This window comes from Chiloscyllium plagiosum, unplaced genomic scaffold (assembly GCF_037043375.1).
Source record: "Chiloscyllium plagiosum isolate Xiang-an unplaced genomic scaffold, Cpla_swu_hap1 HiC_scaffold_19, whole genome shotgun sequence".
NCBI classification, from domain to species: domain Eukaryota; kingdom Metazoa; phylum Chordata; class Chondrichthyes; order Orectolobiformes; family Hemiscylliidae; genus Chiloscyllium; species Chiloscyllium plagiosum.
This window is the reverse complement of record NW_028270157.1, coordinates 59,127,636-59,148,758: the sequence shown is the minus strand read 5'-3', so window position 1 is coordinate 59,148,758 and position 21,123 is coordinate 59,127,636. Positions and strand designations below refer to the sequence as shown.

Below are 21,123 nucleotides of genomic sequence, written 5' to 3'. Positions count from 1 at the left end.
CAAGGTTAACAAGTGCTGGCCTAGCCAGCAACACTGGTATCCTATGGATTAATAAAATAAAAACTGTCTCAAAAATAGACAGTCTGGTAATTTATTTAATTGCTGGTTGTGGGAGCTTTCTGTTTCAAATTGGCTGTCCTATTTTCCAACTGACTTGTCTTCAAAATGCTCTACCTATATTTGCTTTTGGACATCTTGAGGTAGAAAAATGCACTATAGAAATGCAAATCATTGTGGTTTTTGACAGTTCTTAATCTGGTTTTACAGATCACATTTGACATTTTTTTTATTGTATCGATCCAACTTGCATGGTTCCTGTGAAAGGGTAGACTCATGTGCTTGGTGAGTTGTTGCTGCCAGTTCATGAACTCCACTTGTGTCTGTGGGGAAGAATTTTTTTTAAAAAATGGGGTGAGCAGCAGCGGAAAGATGGTGAAGGGCTGATGCTTTAATATGTGCAACAAAGTCGTGATTCTTTCTGCGTCATTTGCGTCAATTCAGACAAAAGCTTTATGCCATTACTTGACTTGGACATATCAGGTCTCAGTCATGTCTTAATGATGCTGTTCTCATCTCTTTGTCAGAAGATCATGTGTTTAAAACTCAATGCAGAAATTTGAGCACATAATCCTGAATATTACTCGAGTGCAGTACTAAGGGAATTCTGTGTTGTTCAGGGGACCTGTATTTCAGATAAGATATTAGATATTAGGCTCTGTTTATGTTCAAACAAAAAAGTCCTACGGCACTATTTGAAGAAAGGAAGAATACTCTCCCCATGTCCTGCATAACATTTATTACTCAACCAACAAACAAAGCAGATTCTCTACAGTTATCATATTGCTGTTTGTACGAGCTTCCTGTGTACAATTTGGCTCCGTGTTATACATTACAACGGTGACTACATATATAAAAAAGTACTTATAAATTACATTCAGATTTGCTGAGATTGTAATTTTGTGCTTCTTTTGAATTCTAGCCACCTCTTACAGGTAGGGGGTATAAACTACAGGCTAATCTGTGGACCTCCCACTGGTTTATTTATTGCATACAAAGATAGTGAGAAACTAGATTTAAGCCACTTTTTATCATGAGTTGTCAATAATTAAATAGGTGACTCCCTGTTTAAAAAATAAAGTTATGTCTACTTTGTCCAGTCTTCTTAAATCCAGCAAGAATTTTAACTGATTGTAGTGACTTTCACTAAACTGGAAATCAGTTTTCAGCTCTGCTGAGCCTTCAGCTGTTAATGAAGGCACGCATGTTGAAGTTATAACTGTTGATTACGTATTCCAATTTCCAATAATTAATCTGCATAATATACAGTTCCTGCTAGCCAGGATTCAGCAATGTGACAGGTTACATAGCACCATGACAAGGAATTTGTGTTGTTTTAAATTGGAGGTTTTGTGTGATGTCTGTAAATGGAATTTGTTTTACCTTTTGATATAAATTTATTTTACTGTATGATAAAATTTAAGTAATTTAACATGTCATTCTTTGTTTTCTTTTGTCACTTTTTCAGTCTGCATAAACGTGTGGACCAAAAAAGTATACTTAATCTTTGGTTTCTCTCACCCTCACATTTTTAATGATTTTTTTTTCTTCTCGCCCTCTTTTTAGGTCTCCCCATGCCACACACCATTCCCCGGCCAAAAGGGCAAGGTAGGTGATGTGCTCCCAGGCCTTTGCCACTGCTGCTCTTGAATCAGCTACTGGGTGGTGTGTGAGAGCAGCCTTGGGCTGACTCATTCAGTGACTTTCACTCTCTCTCACTCCCTTCATCTGGGGAACTCACCTGATTCCTGACTGCCTAGTTGCGGGAGGGGAATGTACACGACTGCTTGTGAACTTATAGGGGCTTGGGAGATATGCAAACTAATCCATTACTACAACGGATATCACTCAGCTATTAATTTCCAAAATTCGCTTGTGATGAGTGCATGCACGCACCAGTTACTTCCTTAGCCCTGAGATCCCTATTTACCTCAAACTTTTTGACGGGTGCTTTGGCAGAGAATTGGAAGCTCTTTCAAAGAAGCAGCACAGGCACTTTGAGCCAAATCGCCCCATTCTGCACTGTATCATTGCGTGATTCTGTAAATGCTGAACTCTGTCATCAAAGTCATCATGTTTCCTCCCCTTTGTTTTCACATACTGCACTTGTGTAGAAGTTCTGAGTCATGGTGGGAACTGTTGTGACTACTGATTGCACCAGCATTTCTTGCAGTTGGAACTTGCAAATTGAGTGTTGTTTGGTTATTTAACTGTAGGTGATATCAGAGCCAAGTTCAGTTTGTATTTGCAACGAAATACTGGACAGAAGTTGGGAAAAGAAAACTAGCTATTTTCCCCTCACCAGAATCCCCCAAGGGGATACCCAGGCCAGTTGAAAAAGAGAAAGACGTGTTTTTACTGAATGTATTTCACATCCTCAGGATATCCCTAAGTGCTTTATATTTAAATATGGACTTTGAACTATAGCCAGTGTTGTCATGCAGGAAAAGCTGCGACTTACTTGTTCACAGCAATCTCCCACGAACAGTAAGGGCCAGGTAATTTGCTTACAGTATTTGTTTGAGGTTAACCAGGAGAAAAACTGCTTGCCTTTCAATGAATAGTGCCGTAGGATCTTATGTCCATCTGTGATCGAGATTGAACATCTCATCTGAAAGATATTAGCACTGTGCACACGACCTCCTGGTTTTGGGAGAGATGCTGTACTTGTGGTACTGAAATGCTGCCATTGGAACTAACCATACATGGAAATTGAACCTGACAACGTTTGGACTGCGTGACTAGATAGTGTGTGACCTGTGAAGTCTTGAGAGACCGTCTGGTGATCAGATTTTTCAGGAAAACAAGCTCTGTATTGCCTATGTTGCTGGGCTTCATTTTGGTTTTAATACCTTTCAGACCACAAGTATTCAATTTGTAACATAAAATAAAAATTCCGAGACCTTGCTTTCTTTGTGTAAATTTCCCCAGGGTGTTTGTGTTCACAACAACTAAATAATTACAGAAGATCAAAGCACCTTGACACTGAATTCACTTGAAAAGAGAAACTGAAATTTTAAGTTTAAGAAATCTTATATACAATTGATGACGTCTGTGTCTAATATTGTGATGTCAATTAAACTGAAATTTTCCCTGTCTTTGACAAGTGCTCTTAAGAATTTAGACCAACAGGCAACAGTCTCTGTATTATAATTACTGGGCAAAGAGCTTTCAGTTCTGCAGTACCTATTATGAACTCAAGACATGTGTGACTTGTGTAATATGCATTGTGTTGCAGAGGAGATGAAATAGTTACAGTTAATGTTTATCTTTGCAGCTGTTGGCGCATATTGAGTTTGGTTACACTTGTGATTGCATGGACAGCAAAGTATACCATAGCATGAGTATGATTTGTGTGTGGTTTGTAGTTGTAATGAAATGTGTAAGAACCCAGCAGAGATGATTTGTCAGCTTTTTGTTTTTCATTCTTGGATCCTTTGTTTTCTGGCCTGAAAATCTATATCCTTAACTTCATCCACACTGATTTTGATTTGATTGATTTATTGTCACATGTACCCAAATACAGTGAAAAGCTTTGTTTATGTGCAGTACAGGCAAATCATAGTAAGCAAGGACATACAGATCATAAGGTGAAAAAAAAACTAGACCGAGGCATACAAGTTACATTTCACAAGGTGTGTGCTAGGCAAGATCGACATCAGCAAAATCAGCATTATTTGAAGTTAGAGAGTCCATTCAACAGTCTAATAATGGCAGAGAAGAAGCTGTTCTTGAATCTGCGAGTTCATGCATTCAAGCTTCTGTAACTTCTGCCCGGTTGGGGAGATTGTAGGAGATCATTGCTGGGGTATGATGGGTTTTTGATTATGTTAGCAGCCTTTCCGCAGCAACGGGACGTGTAAATGGAGTCCATGGATGGAAGGTTGGCTTCTGTGATTGTGTGCACAGCCCAGACCATCTTCTATAGTTTCTTATGGTCTCCACTTCCCACGTTGTAGAATCCCAGTGTGAGTTCAGTATTATACATGAGAAAAGTAGGCATCTGTGTGGAGAATGTTCAATCTTTGGCTGTTCTAGTATTGTAGGTATTGAAGATGCAAGAGAATGCCCCATACGCTTTCTGACTGCATCTAAAATTAAGTTTTAAGAAAAATGTATTGCAGAATTTTCTAAATTTGCAAGAAACAAATAGAAAAATAGTGGTCGTCCCTTACCACCACCTCCCTGTAAGATCTCGCATGTTCCCAGATGTGACTTGGGAAACTTTGTATTAAACAGCTTTGCATCATTCCAAGGCCTCCTGAAAGAATGTCAAATAATTTGTCTGTTATTAACTTGGTTTTCATGAGTCTATTTAACTTGCATCATGAGAGAAGATTTCTTCAATATGCCTGCAACAAAGTAATCAAAGCATGGAAGGCTGTTTGGTCACTAACTCACTTATATAGTAATCAAAGAACGAGTGTTGTCTGAATGTTGTGTTTTGCTAAAATTGACAAGCTAGTGTGCTCTACTTGCAACATGCAAAAGTATTTGTCATAGTGGGATTATTTCCAGTGGTACTTTGGCTTAATGACATTATAATCTTAGCAACCCCAGTGAACTATTTGAGTATGTTTGTGATTTTGTATTAATAGTGGGAAGGTTTCTTCTGATCACTTATTCTGGCTGAGTGGTAAATCCGTTTGTTTGGCATGCTTTTAAAATCTGCTGAGGAACATCTTTCTTCATGTTTTTGGTGTGTATTATGATAGGGTTTCCTTCTACACACCCAGCTGTAGAATAAGGTGATTTACTTGTCAAGTAGATTTCAAATTATTTCCTATAGTGTCAGAAGCTAGTGGCATCTTGTTGAACATTTACTCAAACTAAAGATGAAGGTGCAGACCTGCACAATCACCTCCACAAGTAGATGGCGTAATCGGGTTTTATAGCAAAATTCCTTACCACTTCAAATCATGCTTCTTTTCAAGACCATTACTTCTCATTATTTATCTTTACTGTTCACTAGTTGTTTACTCATACCTTTGTGACGCTGTAAAATTCAGAAGCTCAGCAATTTATAAATTCCAAATTTGTTTCTATTGTGGAAAATGCAGGAGACCTTCAATAGCATTCATGGCTTGGCTCAATAATTTTTTTCTCCGTCAGAGGTTCAAGCGTTCACATTTAATTCCCGATGCAGAATCAAGACTAACAGTTCTCCTAGACACTTTATATGTTGTGCTTGATTTTCAGTGATGAACCTGACATTTATCATAAGCCGAAATTTCTGTTTCATTTTAAATTAACTTCTTAGTTATCCAAGCAGTTCCAGCCCTTCCTTCCTTCCCCTTCAAGGGAATGTGTCCACAGTCTGTTCCTGAACCTCCTGCAATTACTCATTCACCATTTTACTTCCCAACCTTTCTTTCCACTTCACAATGCCATTCCTTTTCAGTTGATTGCTATTAACCGTCATCCAGTTGATTATCTTCACCATTGATTGTACCTTTCCACAAACATCTAAACCTAATTATGATGTGACCACTTTCTGAATGGTTTTCCATGTCCACACTTCAGTCTTAATATGTTCAATCATAAAAGAAAGATTGAGAGCACTGTACATTTTCCAAAAACTCAAGAAGTCATGTTTGTGGAAGTGCGAAAAGCAGCATGAAGCTTCAGTTTTACAAGCACCAAGTCATATCCACAAATTCAACAAGCCAACAGGTAGCAACAAATTCTGTCATTATGCTTCTAATTATGCCAGTTAGACTGTGTTATATTTAAAGGACACACCAGCATTAAACAAATGCTTCAGCATAGCAACAGAATAGCAGATTTTTATTTGCTTGGCATAAAGTTTCTATTGTTATAAATCAGTGTGTTTGCTGTGAGCAATGTGACTGAGTCTTGTTAAAAGATTAAAAGAAGGTAACTTGAGTTCAAAATTTATATTCTATAGTAGGTTTATTCTGATTTTTTTTTTAACTCAGAGCGTCAGTGATTTCTGTGGCGCAGAGAAAGGAACTTAGAGACAAAACGTTGAATATTTTTTAGCCTTATTTAGTGGATTGGAAAATTTCATCTCTGGATTGTGTTGGCAACAGGACAGCAATAGCTTGTACCTTTAAAATAATAAAACACCTAGAGGCGTTTTTCAAGGAATGTAATCTGTGAAATATTGACAGTAAGCCAATACAAAGGACTTGAGGACTGGTGATTGATCACTTGATACGTTTTAAGAAAAGTTTTAACAGTTGGGAGATACATGGAAAAGTTTGATGAAGGGATTCCAGACATGGTGGTCTGCAGGTGAGGGATGTGAGGCATAATACCTGTTGCCAACACAGAGGTAGGGAACAGTGAAGCAAAAATCACTTGAGCTCCTCTGATTATTATAAGGCCAGTTGAATATGGGGAAGGGAAGGGACAGAGCCATGTAGCCAGTTTGAAAAACAGGATGACAATTTAAGTCTTATAAATTTGTTCAAAGGATGTAAATGCTGCTAGCTAGGCTGGCATTTTATTGTCTGACCCTAATTGTCAACAAAATAATCTGATAATCCTCACCTCCAGTTTCCTGCCTTATCTTCATAATCCTTTGATCCCCTTAATATTTAAAAATCTGTCAATTTCAGCCTTAAATATGCTGAGTGATACAGCCTCGACAGCTTTCTGCGTTAAAGAATTATACAGATTCACTACTCTGAGATAAGATGTTCGTTCTCGACCCTATTTTAAATGGATGATATCCTATTCTCAGATTATAACCTCTAGTCCTTGCCTCTCTCACAAGGGGAATCAGTACCTCCTGTATTCTGCCAAACCTCTTAACAATCTTGTGCTTCAACAAGTCTCCTCTAATTCTTCTAAACTTTAATGAGCCCAGGCCCAATCTACTCAACCCCTTCTCGTAAAACAGGTCTTCCATACCCAGAATCAACATAGTGAATCTTCTCTCAACTGCCTTCAGTGCCAATATCTTCCCTTAGATAAGGGGGCCATACTGCTGACAGAATTCTAAATGTGATCTGACTGGTGCTCCTCGCTAAGATTGTATTTGTAGATACATTCTATTTTGTTCAAAAAGCACACAATCTGTAGGCAGTCAGTCCGTGTGACATCTTATCAATTCCTTCTTAAGAAATAGAACCAGTCTGACTCAAGGTTGGGATACAGACAGACTCTAACCTCACACCTTTTATGCATTGTTTGAGCTGAGATGTCACTTTTTTTTTATAAAACCTAAGCTATCTCAGAAATTTGACTTGAAAGAAGTTCTGGGATTCAATATTAAAGAATCGAAACCTACAATCTCATTCTAAGTGATTAAAGACATAATGGCAATCTAGATTTGTTCAATACATCACATCAGTTGTAGGACACTTTGATCTTTTATTATAAATTCTGTGTCCTTTGATCCTGCCCAACTAGCTACTTGACGAAGAAGCACCGCTCCGAAAGTTTGTACTTCCTAATAAACCTGTTCGACTATGACCTGGTGTTGAGCGATTTTTCTTTGTCCAAACCAGTCCAACTGGCGCCTCCACATTTTGGATAAGATTGTGGTGAGCTGCCCTATTGAACACTTTTTGGAATGTAGGTAAATAGTGTTATTTGGAAGAGTTACATGATTTTCACCCAGTAACATTAAAGAAATGACAATATTGTTCCATGTTGGGATAGTGTGTCACAACCTGCAGATGGCAGCATCCCTATGTATCTACTGCCATTGTGCTTCTATGGGGTTGAGGTTGCAAATTTATAAGTTGCTACCTAAGGACCCTGGGTGAGTTGGGGAGTGGATGCATGTGGATATGGTGCTAACCAATTGGGCTGCTTTGTTGTGGATGGTGTAAAGTTTCTTGAACATTTTTGGAGTTGCATCCTTCTAAGCAAGTGGGGAGTATTCCATCACACTCCTGATTTGTACCTCATCAATGGTGTTCAGGCATTGAGGAGACAGGTAATGGATTACTCGCTGCACAGCTTCCAATCTCTGACCTGCCCTTTTTATCACTATATAGCTGGTCCAATTCACCCTGTGGCCAAAATGTCAATAATGTAGTATCTGTGGTGCAAACACCATTGAATAATCAAGGGGAGCTGGTTACATTCTCTGTTATTGGAGATTGTCATTGTCTGGCACTTGTGTGACATGAATGTTACTTGCCACATACCAGCCAAATCCTGGATATTGCCCAGGTCTTGCTGCACATAAACATGGGCTGCTTCAATATCTGAGGAGGTACCAGTGGTGCTGAGCATTGTGCAATCATCTGTGAATATTGATATTTCTAATCTTATAATGGAGATAATTTCATTGATGAAGCAGTTGAAAGTTGGTTCTGGCCTAGAACACAGCCTCGAGGAACTCTTGCAATTATATTTTTGTACTGATTGATTTTTGGAAAACAAAACCATTATCCTTTATGCTAGATATAATTTCAATCAGCAAAGAATTTTCCTCTGATTGCCATAACTACAGTTTTTTTTTTTCTGGAGCTCCTTCATGCCATACTTGGTCAAATGTTGTCTTGATGTCAAGGACAGTCACTCTCACCTCATCCCTGGAGTTTCGCTGTTGTGTCTGTATTTGGCTTATGACTGTAATGAGGTCAAGAGATATGTGGCTCTGGAATATTATGGCTAAGCAAGTTTAATAGCATGCCCATCACTTTTGATGTTGTTTAAAAGTAAATTTGTAGGGTAACAATTGACAGGATTGGATTTGGGGGGTCTAGATTAGAGTGGTGCTGGAAAAGCACAGCAGTTCAGGCAGCATCCGAGGAGCAGTACAATCGACGTTTCAGGCAAAAGCCCTTCATCAGGAAGACAGGCAGAGAGCCTGAAGGGTGGAGAGATAAGTGAGAGGAGGTTGTGGATGGGGAGAAAGTAGCATAGAGTACAATAGGTGAGTGGGGGAGGGGATGAAGGTGATAGGTTAGGGGGGAGGGTGGAGTGGAGAGGTGGAAAAGAAGATAGGCAGGTAGGATAAGTCATGGGAACAGTGCTGAGCTGGAACTGGGGTGAGGTGGGGGAAAGGGAAATGAGGAAACTGGTGAAGTCCACGTTGATGCCTGGGGTTGAAGTGTTCCGAGGCGGAAGATGAGGTGTTCTTCCTCCAGGCCTCTGGTGGTGAGGGAGCGGCGGTGAAGGAGGCCCAGGACCTCCATGTCCTCTGCAGAGTGGGAAGGGGAGTTGAAATGTTGAGCCACAGGGCGGTGTGTTTGATTGGTGCGGGTGTCCCAGAGATGTTCTCTAAAGCGCTCTGCTAGGAGGCATCCAGTCTCCCCAATGTAGAGGAGACTGCATCGGAAGCAATGGATACAATAAATGATATTAGTGGATGTGCAGGTAAAACTTTGATGGATGTGGAAGGCTCCTTTAGGGCCTTGGATGGAGGTGAGGGAGGAGGTGTGGGCGCAGGTTTTGCAGTTCCTGCGGTGGCAGGGGAAGGTGCCAGGATGGAGGGTGGGTTGTAGGGGTGCATGGACCTGACCAGGTAGTCACTGAGGGAACAGTGTTTGCGGAAGGCAGAAAGGGGTGGGGGAGGAAAATATATCCCTGGTGGTGGGGTCTGTTTGGAAGTGACAGAAATGTTGGCGGATGATTTGGTTTATGCGAAGGTTGGTAGGGTGGAAGGTGAGCACCAGGGGCTTTCTGTCCTTGTTATGGTTGGAGGGGTGGGGTCTGAGGGTGGAGGTGCGGGATGTGGACGAGATGCATTGGAGGGCACCTTTAACTACGTGGGAAGGGAAATTGCGGTATCTAAAGAAGGAGGCCATCTGGTGTGTTCTGTGGTGGAACTGGTCCTCCTAGGAGCATATACGGTGGAGGCGGAGGAATTGGGAATATGGGATGGCATTTTTGCAGGAGTGGGAAGAGGTGTAATCCAGGTAGCTGTGGGAATCGGTGGGTTTGTAAAAAATGTCAGTGTCAAGTCGGTTGTCATTAATGGTGATGAAGAGGTCCAGGAAGGGGAGGGAGGTGTCAGAGATGGTCCAGGTAAATTTAAGGTCAAGGTGGAATGTGTTGGTGAAGTTGATGAATTGCTCAACCTCCTTGCGAGGTGGCGCCAATGCAGTCATCAGTGTAGTGGAGGAAGAGGTGGGGAGTGATGCCAGTGTAATTACAGAAGATGGACTGTTCTACGTAGCCAACAAAGAGACAGGCATAGCTGGGGCCCATACGGTCTGGAGGAAGTGGGAGGATTCGAAAGAGAAATTGTAAAGGGTGAGGACCAATTCGGCCAGACGAATGAGAGTGTCGGTGGAAGGGTACTGTTGGGGACGTCGGGAGAGGAAGAAACAGAGGGCTTGGAGGCCCTGGTCATGGCGGATGGAGGTGTAGAGGGAATGGATATCTGTTTTGTGGACCATATATCAGGGCAATTTGCCAAGTTCTGGGTAGATTGAAGCATTGATGTACTGGGAAATAGTTCAAATCTAGTCATGGATGTTATGTGAATGTGGAGGACAAATAATTTCAATAGTAATTTTCTCCTCTTATGCAGCAAGTTGGAATTCTGCATTAGGCTTTACCTATAAAGAAATATCTCAGGGCAACAACTAGGGAATTGATGCCCAAGCAGGTGTAAAGGGCTGAATAATTGCATGTAGTTCACAGTTAACAGTTAAATATCTGTTTCCATACATATAATAGTATAAGATCAGGAGGAGATGCCACAAAGTTTCCATTGAACTTCCAAAATGAAGACAAAATGATGTATCCTATGTATTTCTATTTGTGCTAGACAGTTTCCCTGTCAATAAAGGAGGCAAAGCATTGGTTTTTATCATGACACATAAAACACAGTATGTTTTTCTTTTGATGAGATGATACTTAGTCCTTCCTTTAAGGTCACAGACTGACTTAAACAGAATCTCGTTTCATTTAGGATTTAATGTTTATGAGAAATTGTGTGGATTAAAAAATGCTTTTAAGCTATAGGCTGAAATAGGAAACATCCAATATTAACGAACTGACTTTTGTTAAGACTGTAGCAAGGAGTATTGTCTGGGATATGATTCAGAACTGAAATGTCAGATAAAGCACTAAATAAAACTGCTGACGATGAGTTGGAGGAAATGTTACTTCCTGACATGTAATGTTTTTCTGTCAAAGTAATGATGAAGTTAATAGCAATATAGTAGCTTCAGATGAGTAGAAGAAACACAGGGTTAAATACCAACGTCAGTCTCTAAAAGTTCTTGTCCAAGTTGTGCAATTCCACAGTTAACTTTGCAAACATGACATTGTGCTTGCACGCATGTTATTGTGCTGTCTTATTCTGATTGACAGAATGGGAAGTTGTATTTTTGCAGTAAATTCGAAGACAGTTAATTCTCGGAAATACAAGTGTGAGTGATCTTTTATATGTATGGTATTAATTAGTAATAATCAACCACTGCATCCCTTTATATCTCTTAATGCATTTCAATAAATTCCAGGATACACAAGATTATCTTGGGGCAAGTTATTGGTAGACAAAATGCAGATAATGAACACCATTGGAAAATTGGGAGCTCGGTTCCTAAGATGAGGTTGTTCTGTGGTAGGCTGACTAAATTGGACCAGGACTTGCTGAAATTTAGAAATGATCTCATTTAAGCATACAGGATACAGCAAATATTTGGAAGGTTAAGTGTTGAGATGTTGTTTGCCCTGACTGGGGATCTGGATAAGGGGTCTATTAGTTAGGATTGAAATGAGAATAAATTTCTTCGCCCCATAGACTGTTGCATTATCTTTGGAATTGTTTTCCTTGGAGGGTTGTGAATGCTTTATTGTTAAATGTATTAAAGTCTGATATAGACATTTTAATGAAAGGCCAGAAACTGAAGAGCAGCTTTATACAGAGGGGAAAAGTGAGAGGCATTTAATGTGATGGGAAACATTGGAAATATAATAGGACCTGAGAACATCAAGGGAAGGTTCTGGATTCTCGGTCCTAAAGCGGGTGGAGGAGTTTGGATATTTGAAGGCTTGATTGGAATGTGGAAAGGGAAGAAATTAGATATTGAGATGTACACATGGTAATTAGGAGATTATAGGATTGTAGGTATTGAGACAAGTACAAGCAAAGTTATAGGACCAGAGAACAGTGGGAAGGTGATTGCAGGATTTAGGTACGGTAGATGGAAATGTATAAGGTTTCAAAATCGTGTGAGAGCTGGGTTGTGGGGTTGTAAGTTTTTAGATGTGCAGAGAAGGAGGTTATAGAGTTTTGGAACAGTGGAAGGTAGGATTTTTCTTCATTTTTGGAGTGTGTATGTAGTTGGCAAGACTGTCACCCATCCCTCATCACCTTTGCAAAGGAGGTGGTGAGCCATGCCCACAGAAAGGTGGGCAGTCAGATTTTGACCTTGTGATAGTCATGGAACAATGATTCTAAGTCAGGAGTGTGTGGCTTGGAGGGGAACGTGCACTGCTAGTTTTTCCATTCATCTGTTGCCCTTGCCCTTTTCAATGAAAGAGGACATGGCTTTGGAAGATGCTGTCATAGAGATGTACAACATGGAAACAGACTCTTTGGTCCAACCCGTCCATGCCGACCAGATATCCCAACCCAATCTAGCCCCACCTGCCAGCACCCGGCCCATATCCCTCCAAACCCTTCCTATTCATATACCCATCCAGATGCCTCTTAAATGTTGCAATTGTACCAGCCTCCACCACTTCCTCTGGCAGCTCATTCCATACGCATACCACCCTCTGCGTGAAAATGTTGCCCCTTTGGTCTCTTTTCTATCTTTCCCCTCTCACCCTAAACCTATGCCCTCTAGTTCTGGACTTCCCGACCCCAGGGAAAAGACTTTGTCTATTTATCCTATCTATGCCCCTCATAATTTTGTAAACCCCTCAGCCTCTGACGCTCCAAGGAAAACAGCCCCAGCCTGTTCAGCCTCTCCCTGTAGCTCAGATCCACCAACCCTAGCAACATCCTTGTAAATCTTTTCTGAACCCTTTCAAGTTCCACAACATCTTTCCAATAGGAAGGAGACCAGAATTGCATGCAATATTCCAACAGTGGCCTAACCAGTGTCCTGTACAGCTGCAACATGACCTCTCAACTCCTGTACTCAATAATCTGACCAATAAAGGAAAGCATGGCAAATGCTGCCTTCACTATCCTATCTACCTGCGACTCCACTTTCAAGGAGCTATGAATCTGCACTCCAAGATATCTTTGTTCAGCAACACTCTCTAGGACCTTACCATTAAGTGTGTAAGTCCTGCTAAGATTTGCTTTCCCAAAATGCAGCACCTCTCATTTATCTGAATTAAACTCCATCTGCCACTTCTCAGCCCAATGGCCCATCTGGTCCAGATCCTGTTGTAATCTGACGTAACCCTCTTCGCTATCCACTACACCTCCAATTTTGGTGTCATCTGCAAACTTACTAACTATACCTCTAATGCTCGCATCCAAATCATTTATGTAAATGACAAAAAATAGAAGGCCCAGCACTGATCCTTATGGCACTCCATTGGTCACAGGCCTCCAGTCTGAAAAACAGCCCTCCACCACCACCCTCTGTCTTCTACCTTTGAGCCAGTTCAGTATCCAAATGGCTAGTTCTCCCTATATTCCATGAGATCTAACCTTGCTAATCAGCCTCCCATGGGGAATCTTGTCGAACGCCTTACTGAAGTCCATATAGATCACATCTACTGCTCTGCCTTCATCAATCTTTTTTGTTACTTCTTCAAAAAACTCAATCAAGTTTGTGAGACATGATTTCCCACGCACAAAGCCATGCTGACTATCCCGAATCAGTCCTTCCTTTTCCAAATACATGTACATCCTGTTCCTCAGGATTCCCAAAGGATCTCTGAGTTTCTGCAGGGTGTCTTGCATACAGTACACACTGATGCAACCATGCAATGTGGTGAAAGCAATAGGTGTTCAACTGGATGTGTAGGATGCTAATCAGATGGGATTCTTTGTCTTGGATGGTGTTGGGCTACTTGAGTGTTGCTGGAGCTTCACTCAGCCAGATAAGTGGAGAGTAGTCTATTGCTAAATCATGGACAGGTTTTTGCGAGTTGGAACATGGATTATTTGATTAAGAATTTATAGTCTCTATTTGACTTGCTTTTGTAGCTATAATGTTTATGGTGGTTTAATGGCTCAGTGGTTAGCACTGCTGCTTCACAGCACCAGGGACTTGAGTTTAATACCATGCTCAGGTGCCTTTCCATATGGAGTTTGCACATTCTCCCTGTGTCTGCGTAGGTTTCATTCGACAGTCCAAAGATGTGCAGGTTAAGTGGGTTGGACATGTTAAACTGCCCAAAATGTCCAGGAATGTGTAGGTTAGGTGGATTAGCTGTGGGAAATGCAGGGTTACAGGGATAAGGTAGTGGGGTTGGTCTAGGTGGGATGCTGTTTGGAGGGCCGCCTGGCCTTGATTGGCCAAATGACCTGCTTCCACACCGTAGAGATTCTAGGATTCTGTGGCACGGTCCAGTTCAGTTTCTGAAGAGTGATGTTGCTGGAAGCTTCAGCAAAGATAATCTTGTTAAACATCAAGGGTGGGTGTTTAGATATGTTTTGCTAAGATGATCATTGCCTGTCTTTTGTATGGCAGAAACATTATTTACATTTATCAGTCTCGGCCTGAATGTTGCCCAGAGACTGTGACATGCTTCAGTATCTGAGCGAATTGTGAATGCTTCTGGAGACTGCAATAATTGAATATTGCTGCTTCTGACTTCACGATGAGTAGCAGGCTATTGAAGCAATTGAAGTTAGAAGCGGGAGGGTGAAGATATGCAGCTTTAATTTTCCTTCACCAAATTGCATAAATGTGGTAGCTGATTCTACACTGGGGAGGAGATGGCATAGTGATGTCTCTGATTTACTAGTTTAGGCTATGCTCTGGGAATATAATCCCTCATAGCATTTTGCAAAATTTAAATTGAATTAATAAATATGGAGTTTAAAAGGCTAATCTGGTGATGACCATGGAACCATTGTTGTTAGTTGCAAAACCCTTCTCGATTATTAAAGCTCTTGTTGGGTGGAAATCTGCCATTCTTACCTGGTCTGGCCTACATGTGATTCCACGACTGTTAACTGCCCTCCAAAATGGTCAAACAAGCCTTGCAGTTGTATCAAACCACTATGAATTATATGAAGCTGGAGAGGTGATGAAGAAGTGAAAGTGTTATGGTTCTAGTAATCTATAACCCAAGAGTAATGTTCATGGGACTCAGATTCGAATCTCAGCATGGCAGATGGTGAAATTTGAAACATTAAAAATTTTGAACAAAAAGCTCGCCTACTGGTGACCATGTAACCACTGTCAGTTGTAAGAAAGAATCTAGTTCATTCACATCCTTTAGAAAGGGAAATCTTCTCTCTTAAAATGGTTTGGTCTGCACATGACTCCAAATTGACAGCACATTTGCTGTCTTAAAATTGCTCTCTAGATAATATAAATACGGGCAATAAATACTGAGCTAGTTAGTCATGCCCGCACCCCATGAATGAATAATAAAAAGGAATGGAAAAATGATTAAACCACTTGAAATTGATTTAGCCATCAGAAATTGCAATAGCAACATCACCCCTGTCAACCCTGCAGTGTCCTCCATACTAACATCTAGAGCTTGTGTCAATATTGGGGGACATGTCCCACAAACTAGTCAAGCAACAGTTTGAAATTGTCTGAGGTGTAGATTGGTTAAATATGACTATGTCCCTCATCCTCCCTGGGAATGTGCTCTCCCATTGGCAGGACAGACCCAGCAGAGATGGTGACTCTGTGGTATACTGTAAAGAGGGAGTCACTTTGCAATTTGTCAGCATTGACTCTGGGCCCATGATGTCGACTGTACCAGAACCAATACTCTCTTTCTGACTGTACCTATATCCTGTATCTTCTCCCCTACTATCCTTACATTCTGTATCCCCCCCCTTCCACTGTTCTCAAATCCCATGTATTGTCTACAACTGTAGCCAACTGCACACACTGTCTCTACTGTTCATGAACCCTCTACCCTCCCTCCAGCTATACTCAAATCCTATGTCATCACTTTGATTGAAACCAAATTTTGTTTCCTGTTTCCAAATATGCCCAAGCCTGGAACCCTTCTCCCACTGTTCCCAAGCCCTTTGCTCTAAGGGAACAAAAGCAGAATTAGTAATATCATTGGATCAGTAGTCTAGAGGCCTTGATTAATGTTCTAAAAACATAGATTCATTGATCAGCTTTTGGAATTTAAATTTATTGAGTTAAGTAAATGAATCTGAAATTGAAAACTAGTTGCAATACTGGTGACTCTTTCACTTAACCCATCTGGGTCACCAATGTGAAAACACCATATCAAAGTTGAATTAAACCAAATCTATCTTCTGACATCAATGTGTATCTGAATTGACAGGGCGCAACCAGCTCATTCAATCCTGCAAAATGCTTTTTACATAAAGCTAGTGAATTGTGCCAAATTGAGATAACTGAGCGAGTGACACTATGGTGTATGAGTGAGAGAAACTAATCCTGGGACTCCTTCGCATTGACTCAAGATTCCATGAAGTCTCATGCCATCAGGTGAAACATGGGCAAGGAAAACTCTTGCAGGTTAATATCTGCTGAACTTCCTCCGTTGAATGCAATTTGGAAAAGGTTCTGAGGGTCACAAGGCCGCAGAAGGCACTCTGGATAGGGAATTTCAGTGTTCATCATCAAGGGTGACTTGGTCACATCACTTTTGAGTGAGCAGACTGAGGCCTGAAGGAGATATTTGCCACTGTAGGTTTACAGTAGGCGTGAGAGAAGCAACAGCAGATGACCTCACCTGTACCAACCTACATGTCACAGATATAAGTCTCCACAATAGAATCGGTAGGAGTGGCCACTCTACAGACCTTGTGAAGACAATGATCCATTTTCTCATTGATGTTGCAAATAAGAAGTTAATAAGATTGTGTTTTATAACTGCTTGTTTACCAGGGTAAAATAGAGGAGTGAAGGGATCATGCGACCTGCTGTGACTCTTGTCTGATGAGAAGCTTGGGTATCTTGATTGTTAATGGTTAAAGGGGAGCCCAGGTTGTTTTGCTGTGAAGAACCTGTAAGATGTTTACAGGTGTAGATAGGGACAGAAAGTGCTGTGCTGACTTTGAGTAAACTGTTACTGTCTAAGTCTCTCAAGTGTGTCAATATTTGTAACCAGTTATACTTGATATTGTCCATTTAACTTCAAGAGTTGGTAGGGCTGTCGATGTTGGGGAGTAAGATGCTGGTCAAGTGAGTAAATCTTCGAATTTGTTTCAAAGTGGGTGTTTGGTTCATAGCGATAAAGAGGTACATTGTGTAGAATGGAGGATTCAATGAAATGTGGGGAATTATGTTTAACTACTTTTTTACAACCTTCAGTATTCGATTTCCAGCCTTATATAATAGAAGTTTTATTGGTATTGCAAGTATTGAGTCATAGAGTTGTACAGCATGAAAACAGACTCTTCGGTCCAACTCATCCATGCCGACCAGGTATCCTAAATTAATCTCGTCCCATTTGACAGTGTTTGGCCCATATCCTTCTAAACTCCTCCTATTCATGTACCTATCCAGATCCCTTTTAAATGTTGTACTTGTACCAGCTTCCACCACTTCCTCTGCCAGCTCATTCCAATTGTACTGTTTGATCTGTGTTACAAAGTCTACTGACATGTGAAAACTATTCAGGAGATGTTGGCTGTATTAATTATAAATTAGTTAACAATTGCTAGTTAATTAACGCATATTAGCGAAAGAAGGTAATGTGCTGCAATTTCTGGATGCTAGGGTGATCCAGGATCTGCATATCTGCAGAAAAAACTCGCAGTTGCAGGATCTTTGGCTCAGAGTTATTGACCAGGAGGCCAAGCTGCATGTACAGTCACACATCAGAGAGGGGCACAGTTACCTTGACACTTTGTTCCGAGATACACTCTCATTTATTAGGACAAGGTCTTCTGATTTGCTTAGTGGTCAGAGATAGGAAGGTGTCACTACAAATGAAGCAGTTGAGGAGACCTAGAGAACAGAAGCACAAAAGACTCCGCCTTTGTAAATTTGAAGTGTTCTCGGCTTATTTGGATGAGAGTGAAAGCTTTAGGGTGGAAGAGCTAACTGGCCATTGAAGCAGGAAGCCACCTAAGAGGGGGCAGTAGAAGGGATGTAAGGGATAGTTTAATGAGGTAATTCTCTCTTCAGCGAAGAACATGAGTTCTGATGGCTGTGTTATCTGGGACATCTGCTAAAGGCAAGGAAGAACTTGCAGTGGGAAGCAGAAGATCCATCAACATGGGTAAACTAGGGAAGAGGCTCAGCTGAGGCAAATGCGAAGATAAGTGCTAAATTGATTAAAAAAAGCAGAACCTCAATCAAAAAAACCATTGACCAGTTTGTATGCAGTCTGAAAAATATCCATCTTCTAGCCTAATATTCCAGTTCAGCTAACTCTGCTTTCATGTCCACATAGTTGCCTTTTACATTTAAAATACTAATCTTAGACACACACTTTCCTCTTTCAAACTGGATGCAAAAATTCATCATATTATGATCACTGTTACCAGAGATGCCTTTGTTGAAATCAGTGATTCTGTCACATTGCACAGTACCAAGTTTAGCATAGCCTGCTTTCTGATCTGTTCCAGAATGTGCTGCTTGAAGAAAATATCCTGAAAGCATTTTAGGAACTCCTTACCAAGGTTATCCTATCTGATTTTTCCAATTTATATGTAAATTAAAATAGGCCATATTTAAACTGCTCATTTATCACAAGCACCCAATATTTCTTGTATACTTTGTCCTACATCGCATCACTGCTCAGGATGCCTGTGGATCACAATACTAACATTAGTTAGGAGTACTACCACTCCACCTTTAACTTGCATCCTACTATGCTTAATGTCATAAACCTCTCAATACACAGCGCAATTCTAGTCATCCTGTAGCCACCTATCCATAATGGTTATCAGATTATATTTATTGAGGAAGGTGTTTGAATTGATTATTTTTTTAAAAAGTTATATCTTGGCTTTTAGAAGAACTTGAGTCATGTTTAACCAACTTATTGGAATTCTCTGAAGGAGTAATATGTGCTTTCAATAAAGAGAAGCCTGTTGTTGTAATGTACTTGAACTTCCAGAAGGCAGTTGAGAAGATTCCACATAAAAGCTTATTGAGCAAAGTAGGATCTTGGTATAAAAGGTAACATTCTGTAATGGAAAATAGTTTATAAAAACAAAATGCATATTGGGTCTTTTTTCGGATTGGAAGACGTGGTGAGTGGAGTTCCATTAGAGTCTATGCCAAGGCATCACTTTTTACAATTTATCTTAATGACTTAATGAGGGGAGCAAAGGCATGGTGGCTAAATTTGCAAATGATATAAAGTTAGGTAGGAAAGTATGTTGTGAATGTGACATAACATGGATGCAGACTGATATAAATGGTTCAAGTGAGTGGGAAAAAATCTGGCAGATGGAGTATAATATGAGAAAGTGTAAAGATGTTCACTTCATGAATAATTTAAAAAAAAACAGAATATTACTGAAACAGTGATCAAGTGCAGAATTCCGAAGTACAGAGGGGTCTAAGTGCATGAGCCATGAAAGGTTAGTATGCAAGTGCAGTACATAATCAAGAAGGCTCGTGCAGTGCTAACCTTTATTACAAGAGGAATCGGACATAAAAGTTAAGATGTTAATGCTTCATTTATATTGGGCATTGGGAACACAACCTCTTAAACACTGCAGTTTTAGCCTACTTAATTTAGAAAGGATATAAATATGTCGGAGACAGTTCAGAGGAGGCTTACTGGATTGATACCTAGAATCAGTGGGTTGTCTTAGGAGGAAAGGTTGGGCAGGCTAGGCTTGTTTCAAGTAGATTGAGAGCTGTCTTAATTGAAGTGTACAAGATCCTGAATGGTCTCAACAAGGTGGCCGTAGGAAGGCTGTTTCCTCTTGTGGGTGAGTCAAGAACTAGAGAATGCAGTTTTAACATTACGGATTGACCTTTTAGGATAGAGGGGAGGTGAAATTCTTCCCTTTGGGATTCTGCAACTTTGGACCCCTCTACTTTTAGAAAGTAGTAGAGTTGGGGTCACTAAATATTTTTAAGAAAGTGACAGACAGATTCTTGTTAGGCAGGGGATTCAAAACTTATGGGGGAATAGATGGGAATATGGAATTTGGGCCACAATTAGATTAGCTATGATCTTATTGAATGGTGGAATAGTCTTGAAATGTCAAAGTCTGCTCCTAATTGGTCTTATGTTTGTATGGAAGGCAGAATGGAGCTGGTGGTCTAATGGATAGTTAAGTACCATTTCTGTCTGGATATAAGGCCCATAAAACATAACCGGGTCTGGAGATTTTCAGTTATTTTACTAGTATAATTGGGGAAGCTTTTCCTATTGTGTAAGTTGCCACCTAAATAGCGTTTAGTTAATGTTGCTTTTATTTATCTGTTGCAATAAAAGTCTTAAAATATATGTTTTGTACGATTTTTTCCAGTCAAATATCTTCATAAAAGCTTAGGTCTCTACAGGGATTATAACCCTTGACAATATCTTCCATTGTATTGTGTGGCTCTACCGCTGTACTAAATGTGAAAAATTCAGAACAGACATAGCACCTCTAAACTGGTCATAAAATACTGCAGACCATCAGGAGCAGCAGCAGAATTCTATTTAACCACAATCCATAACCTGATGGCCCAGGATATTCTTCATTCACCATTACCACTAAACTAAAGGATTAATCTTGCTGCAATGAGGAATTCAGGGGTGTGAGCCAGCAGCATCAAGGGCACCTAAAAATGAGTTGCCATCTGGTGAATCTACAACACAACTGCATGCACATGAAAAAGCTAAAGCCAGCATGTGATAGAGCCAAATGATCCCACAACAATGGATTTGATGTAAAGCATTGCAAACAACTATCAAATCACCAATGGACAAATGAATAACTAATTGAGTCTCCATAAAAGTCCTGAGCCTTGATGATTGGGAAAGCCATCACATCATTACATAAGAAAAGGCTGATATGCTTGCAATTATCTTCAGTCAGAATGGCCCATCGCAGCTCCTTCCTGAGACTACTTCTGAGCATCACAG

General features: G+C 40.4%; 1 protein-coding gene across 11 annotated transcripts in view; it reads left to right on the top strand.

Moving 5' to 3' along the window:
- The window catches only part of LOC122559522 (ataxin-7-like protein 1), a 247,895-nt gene that overhangs the window by 149,594 nt on the left and 77,178 nt on the right, over window positions 1-21,123 (top strand). For 8 of the 11 annotated variants that reach the window (XM_043709112.2, XM_043709111.2, XM_043709110.2 and 5 more), the window contains one exon: window positions 1,624-1,665. The exons of the other annotated variants lie outside the window; for them this stretch is intronic. In XM_043709112.2, the coding sequence (XP_043565047.1) occupies window positions 1,624-1,665 (42 nt within the window). The remainder of the gene's footprint in view (window positions 1-1,623; window positions 1,666-21,123) is intronic. 11 annotated transcript variants of the gene reach the window in all.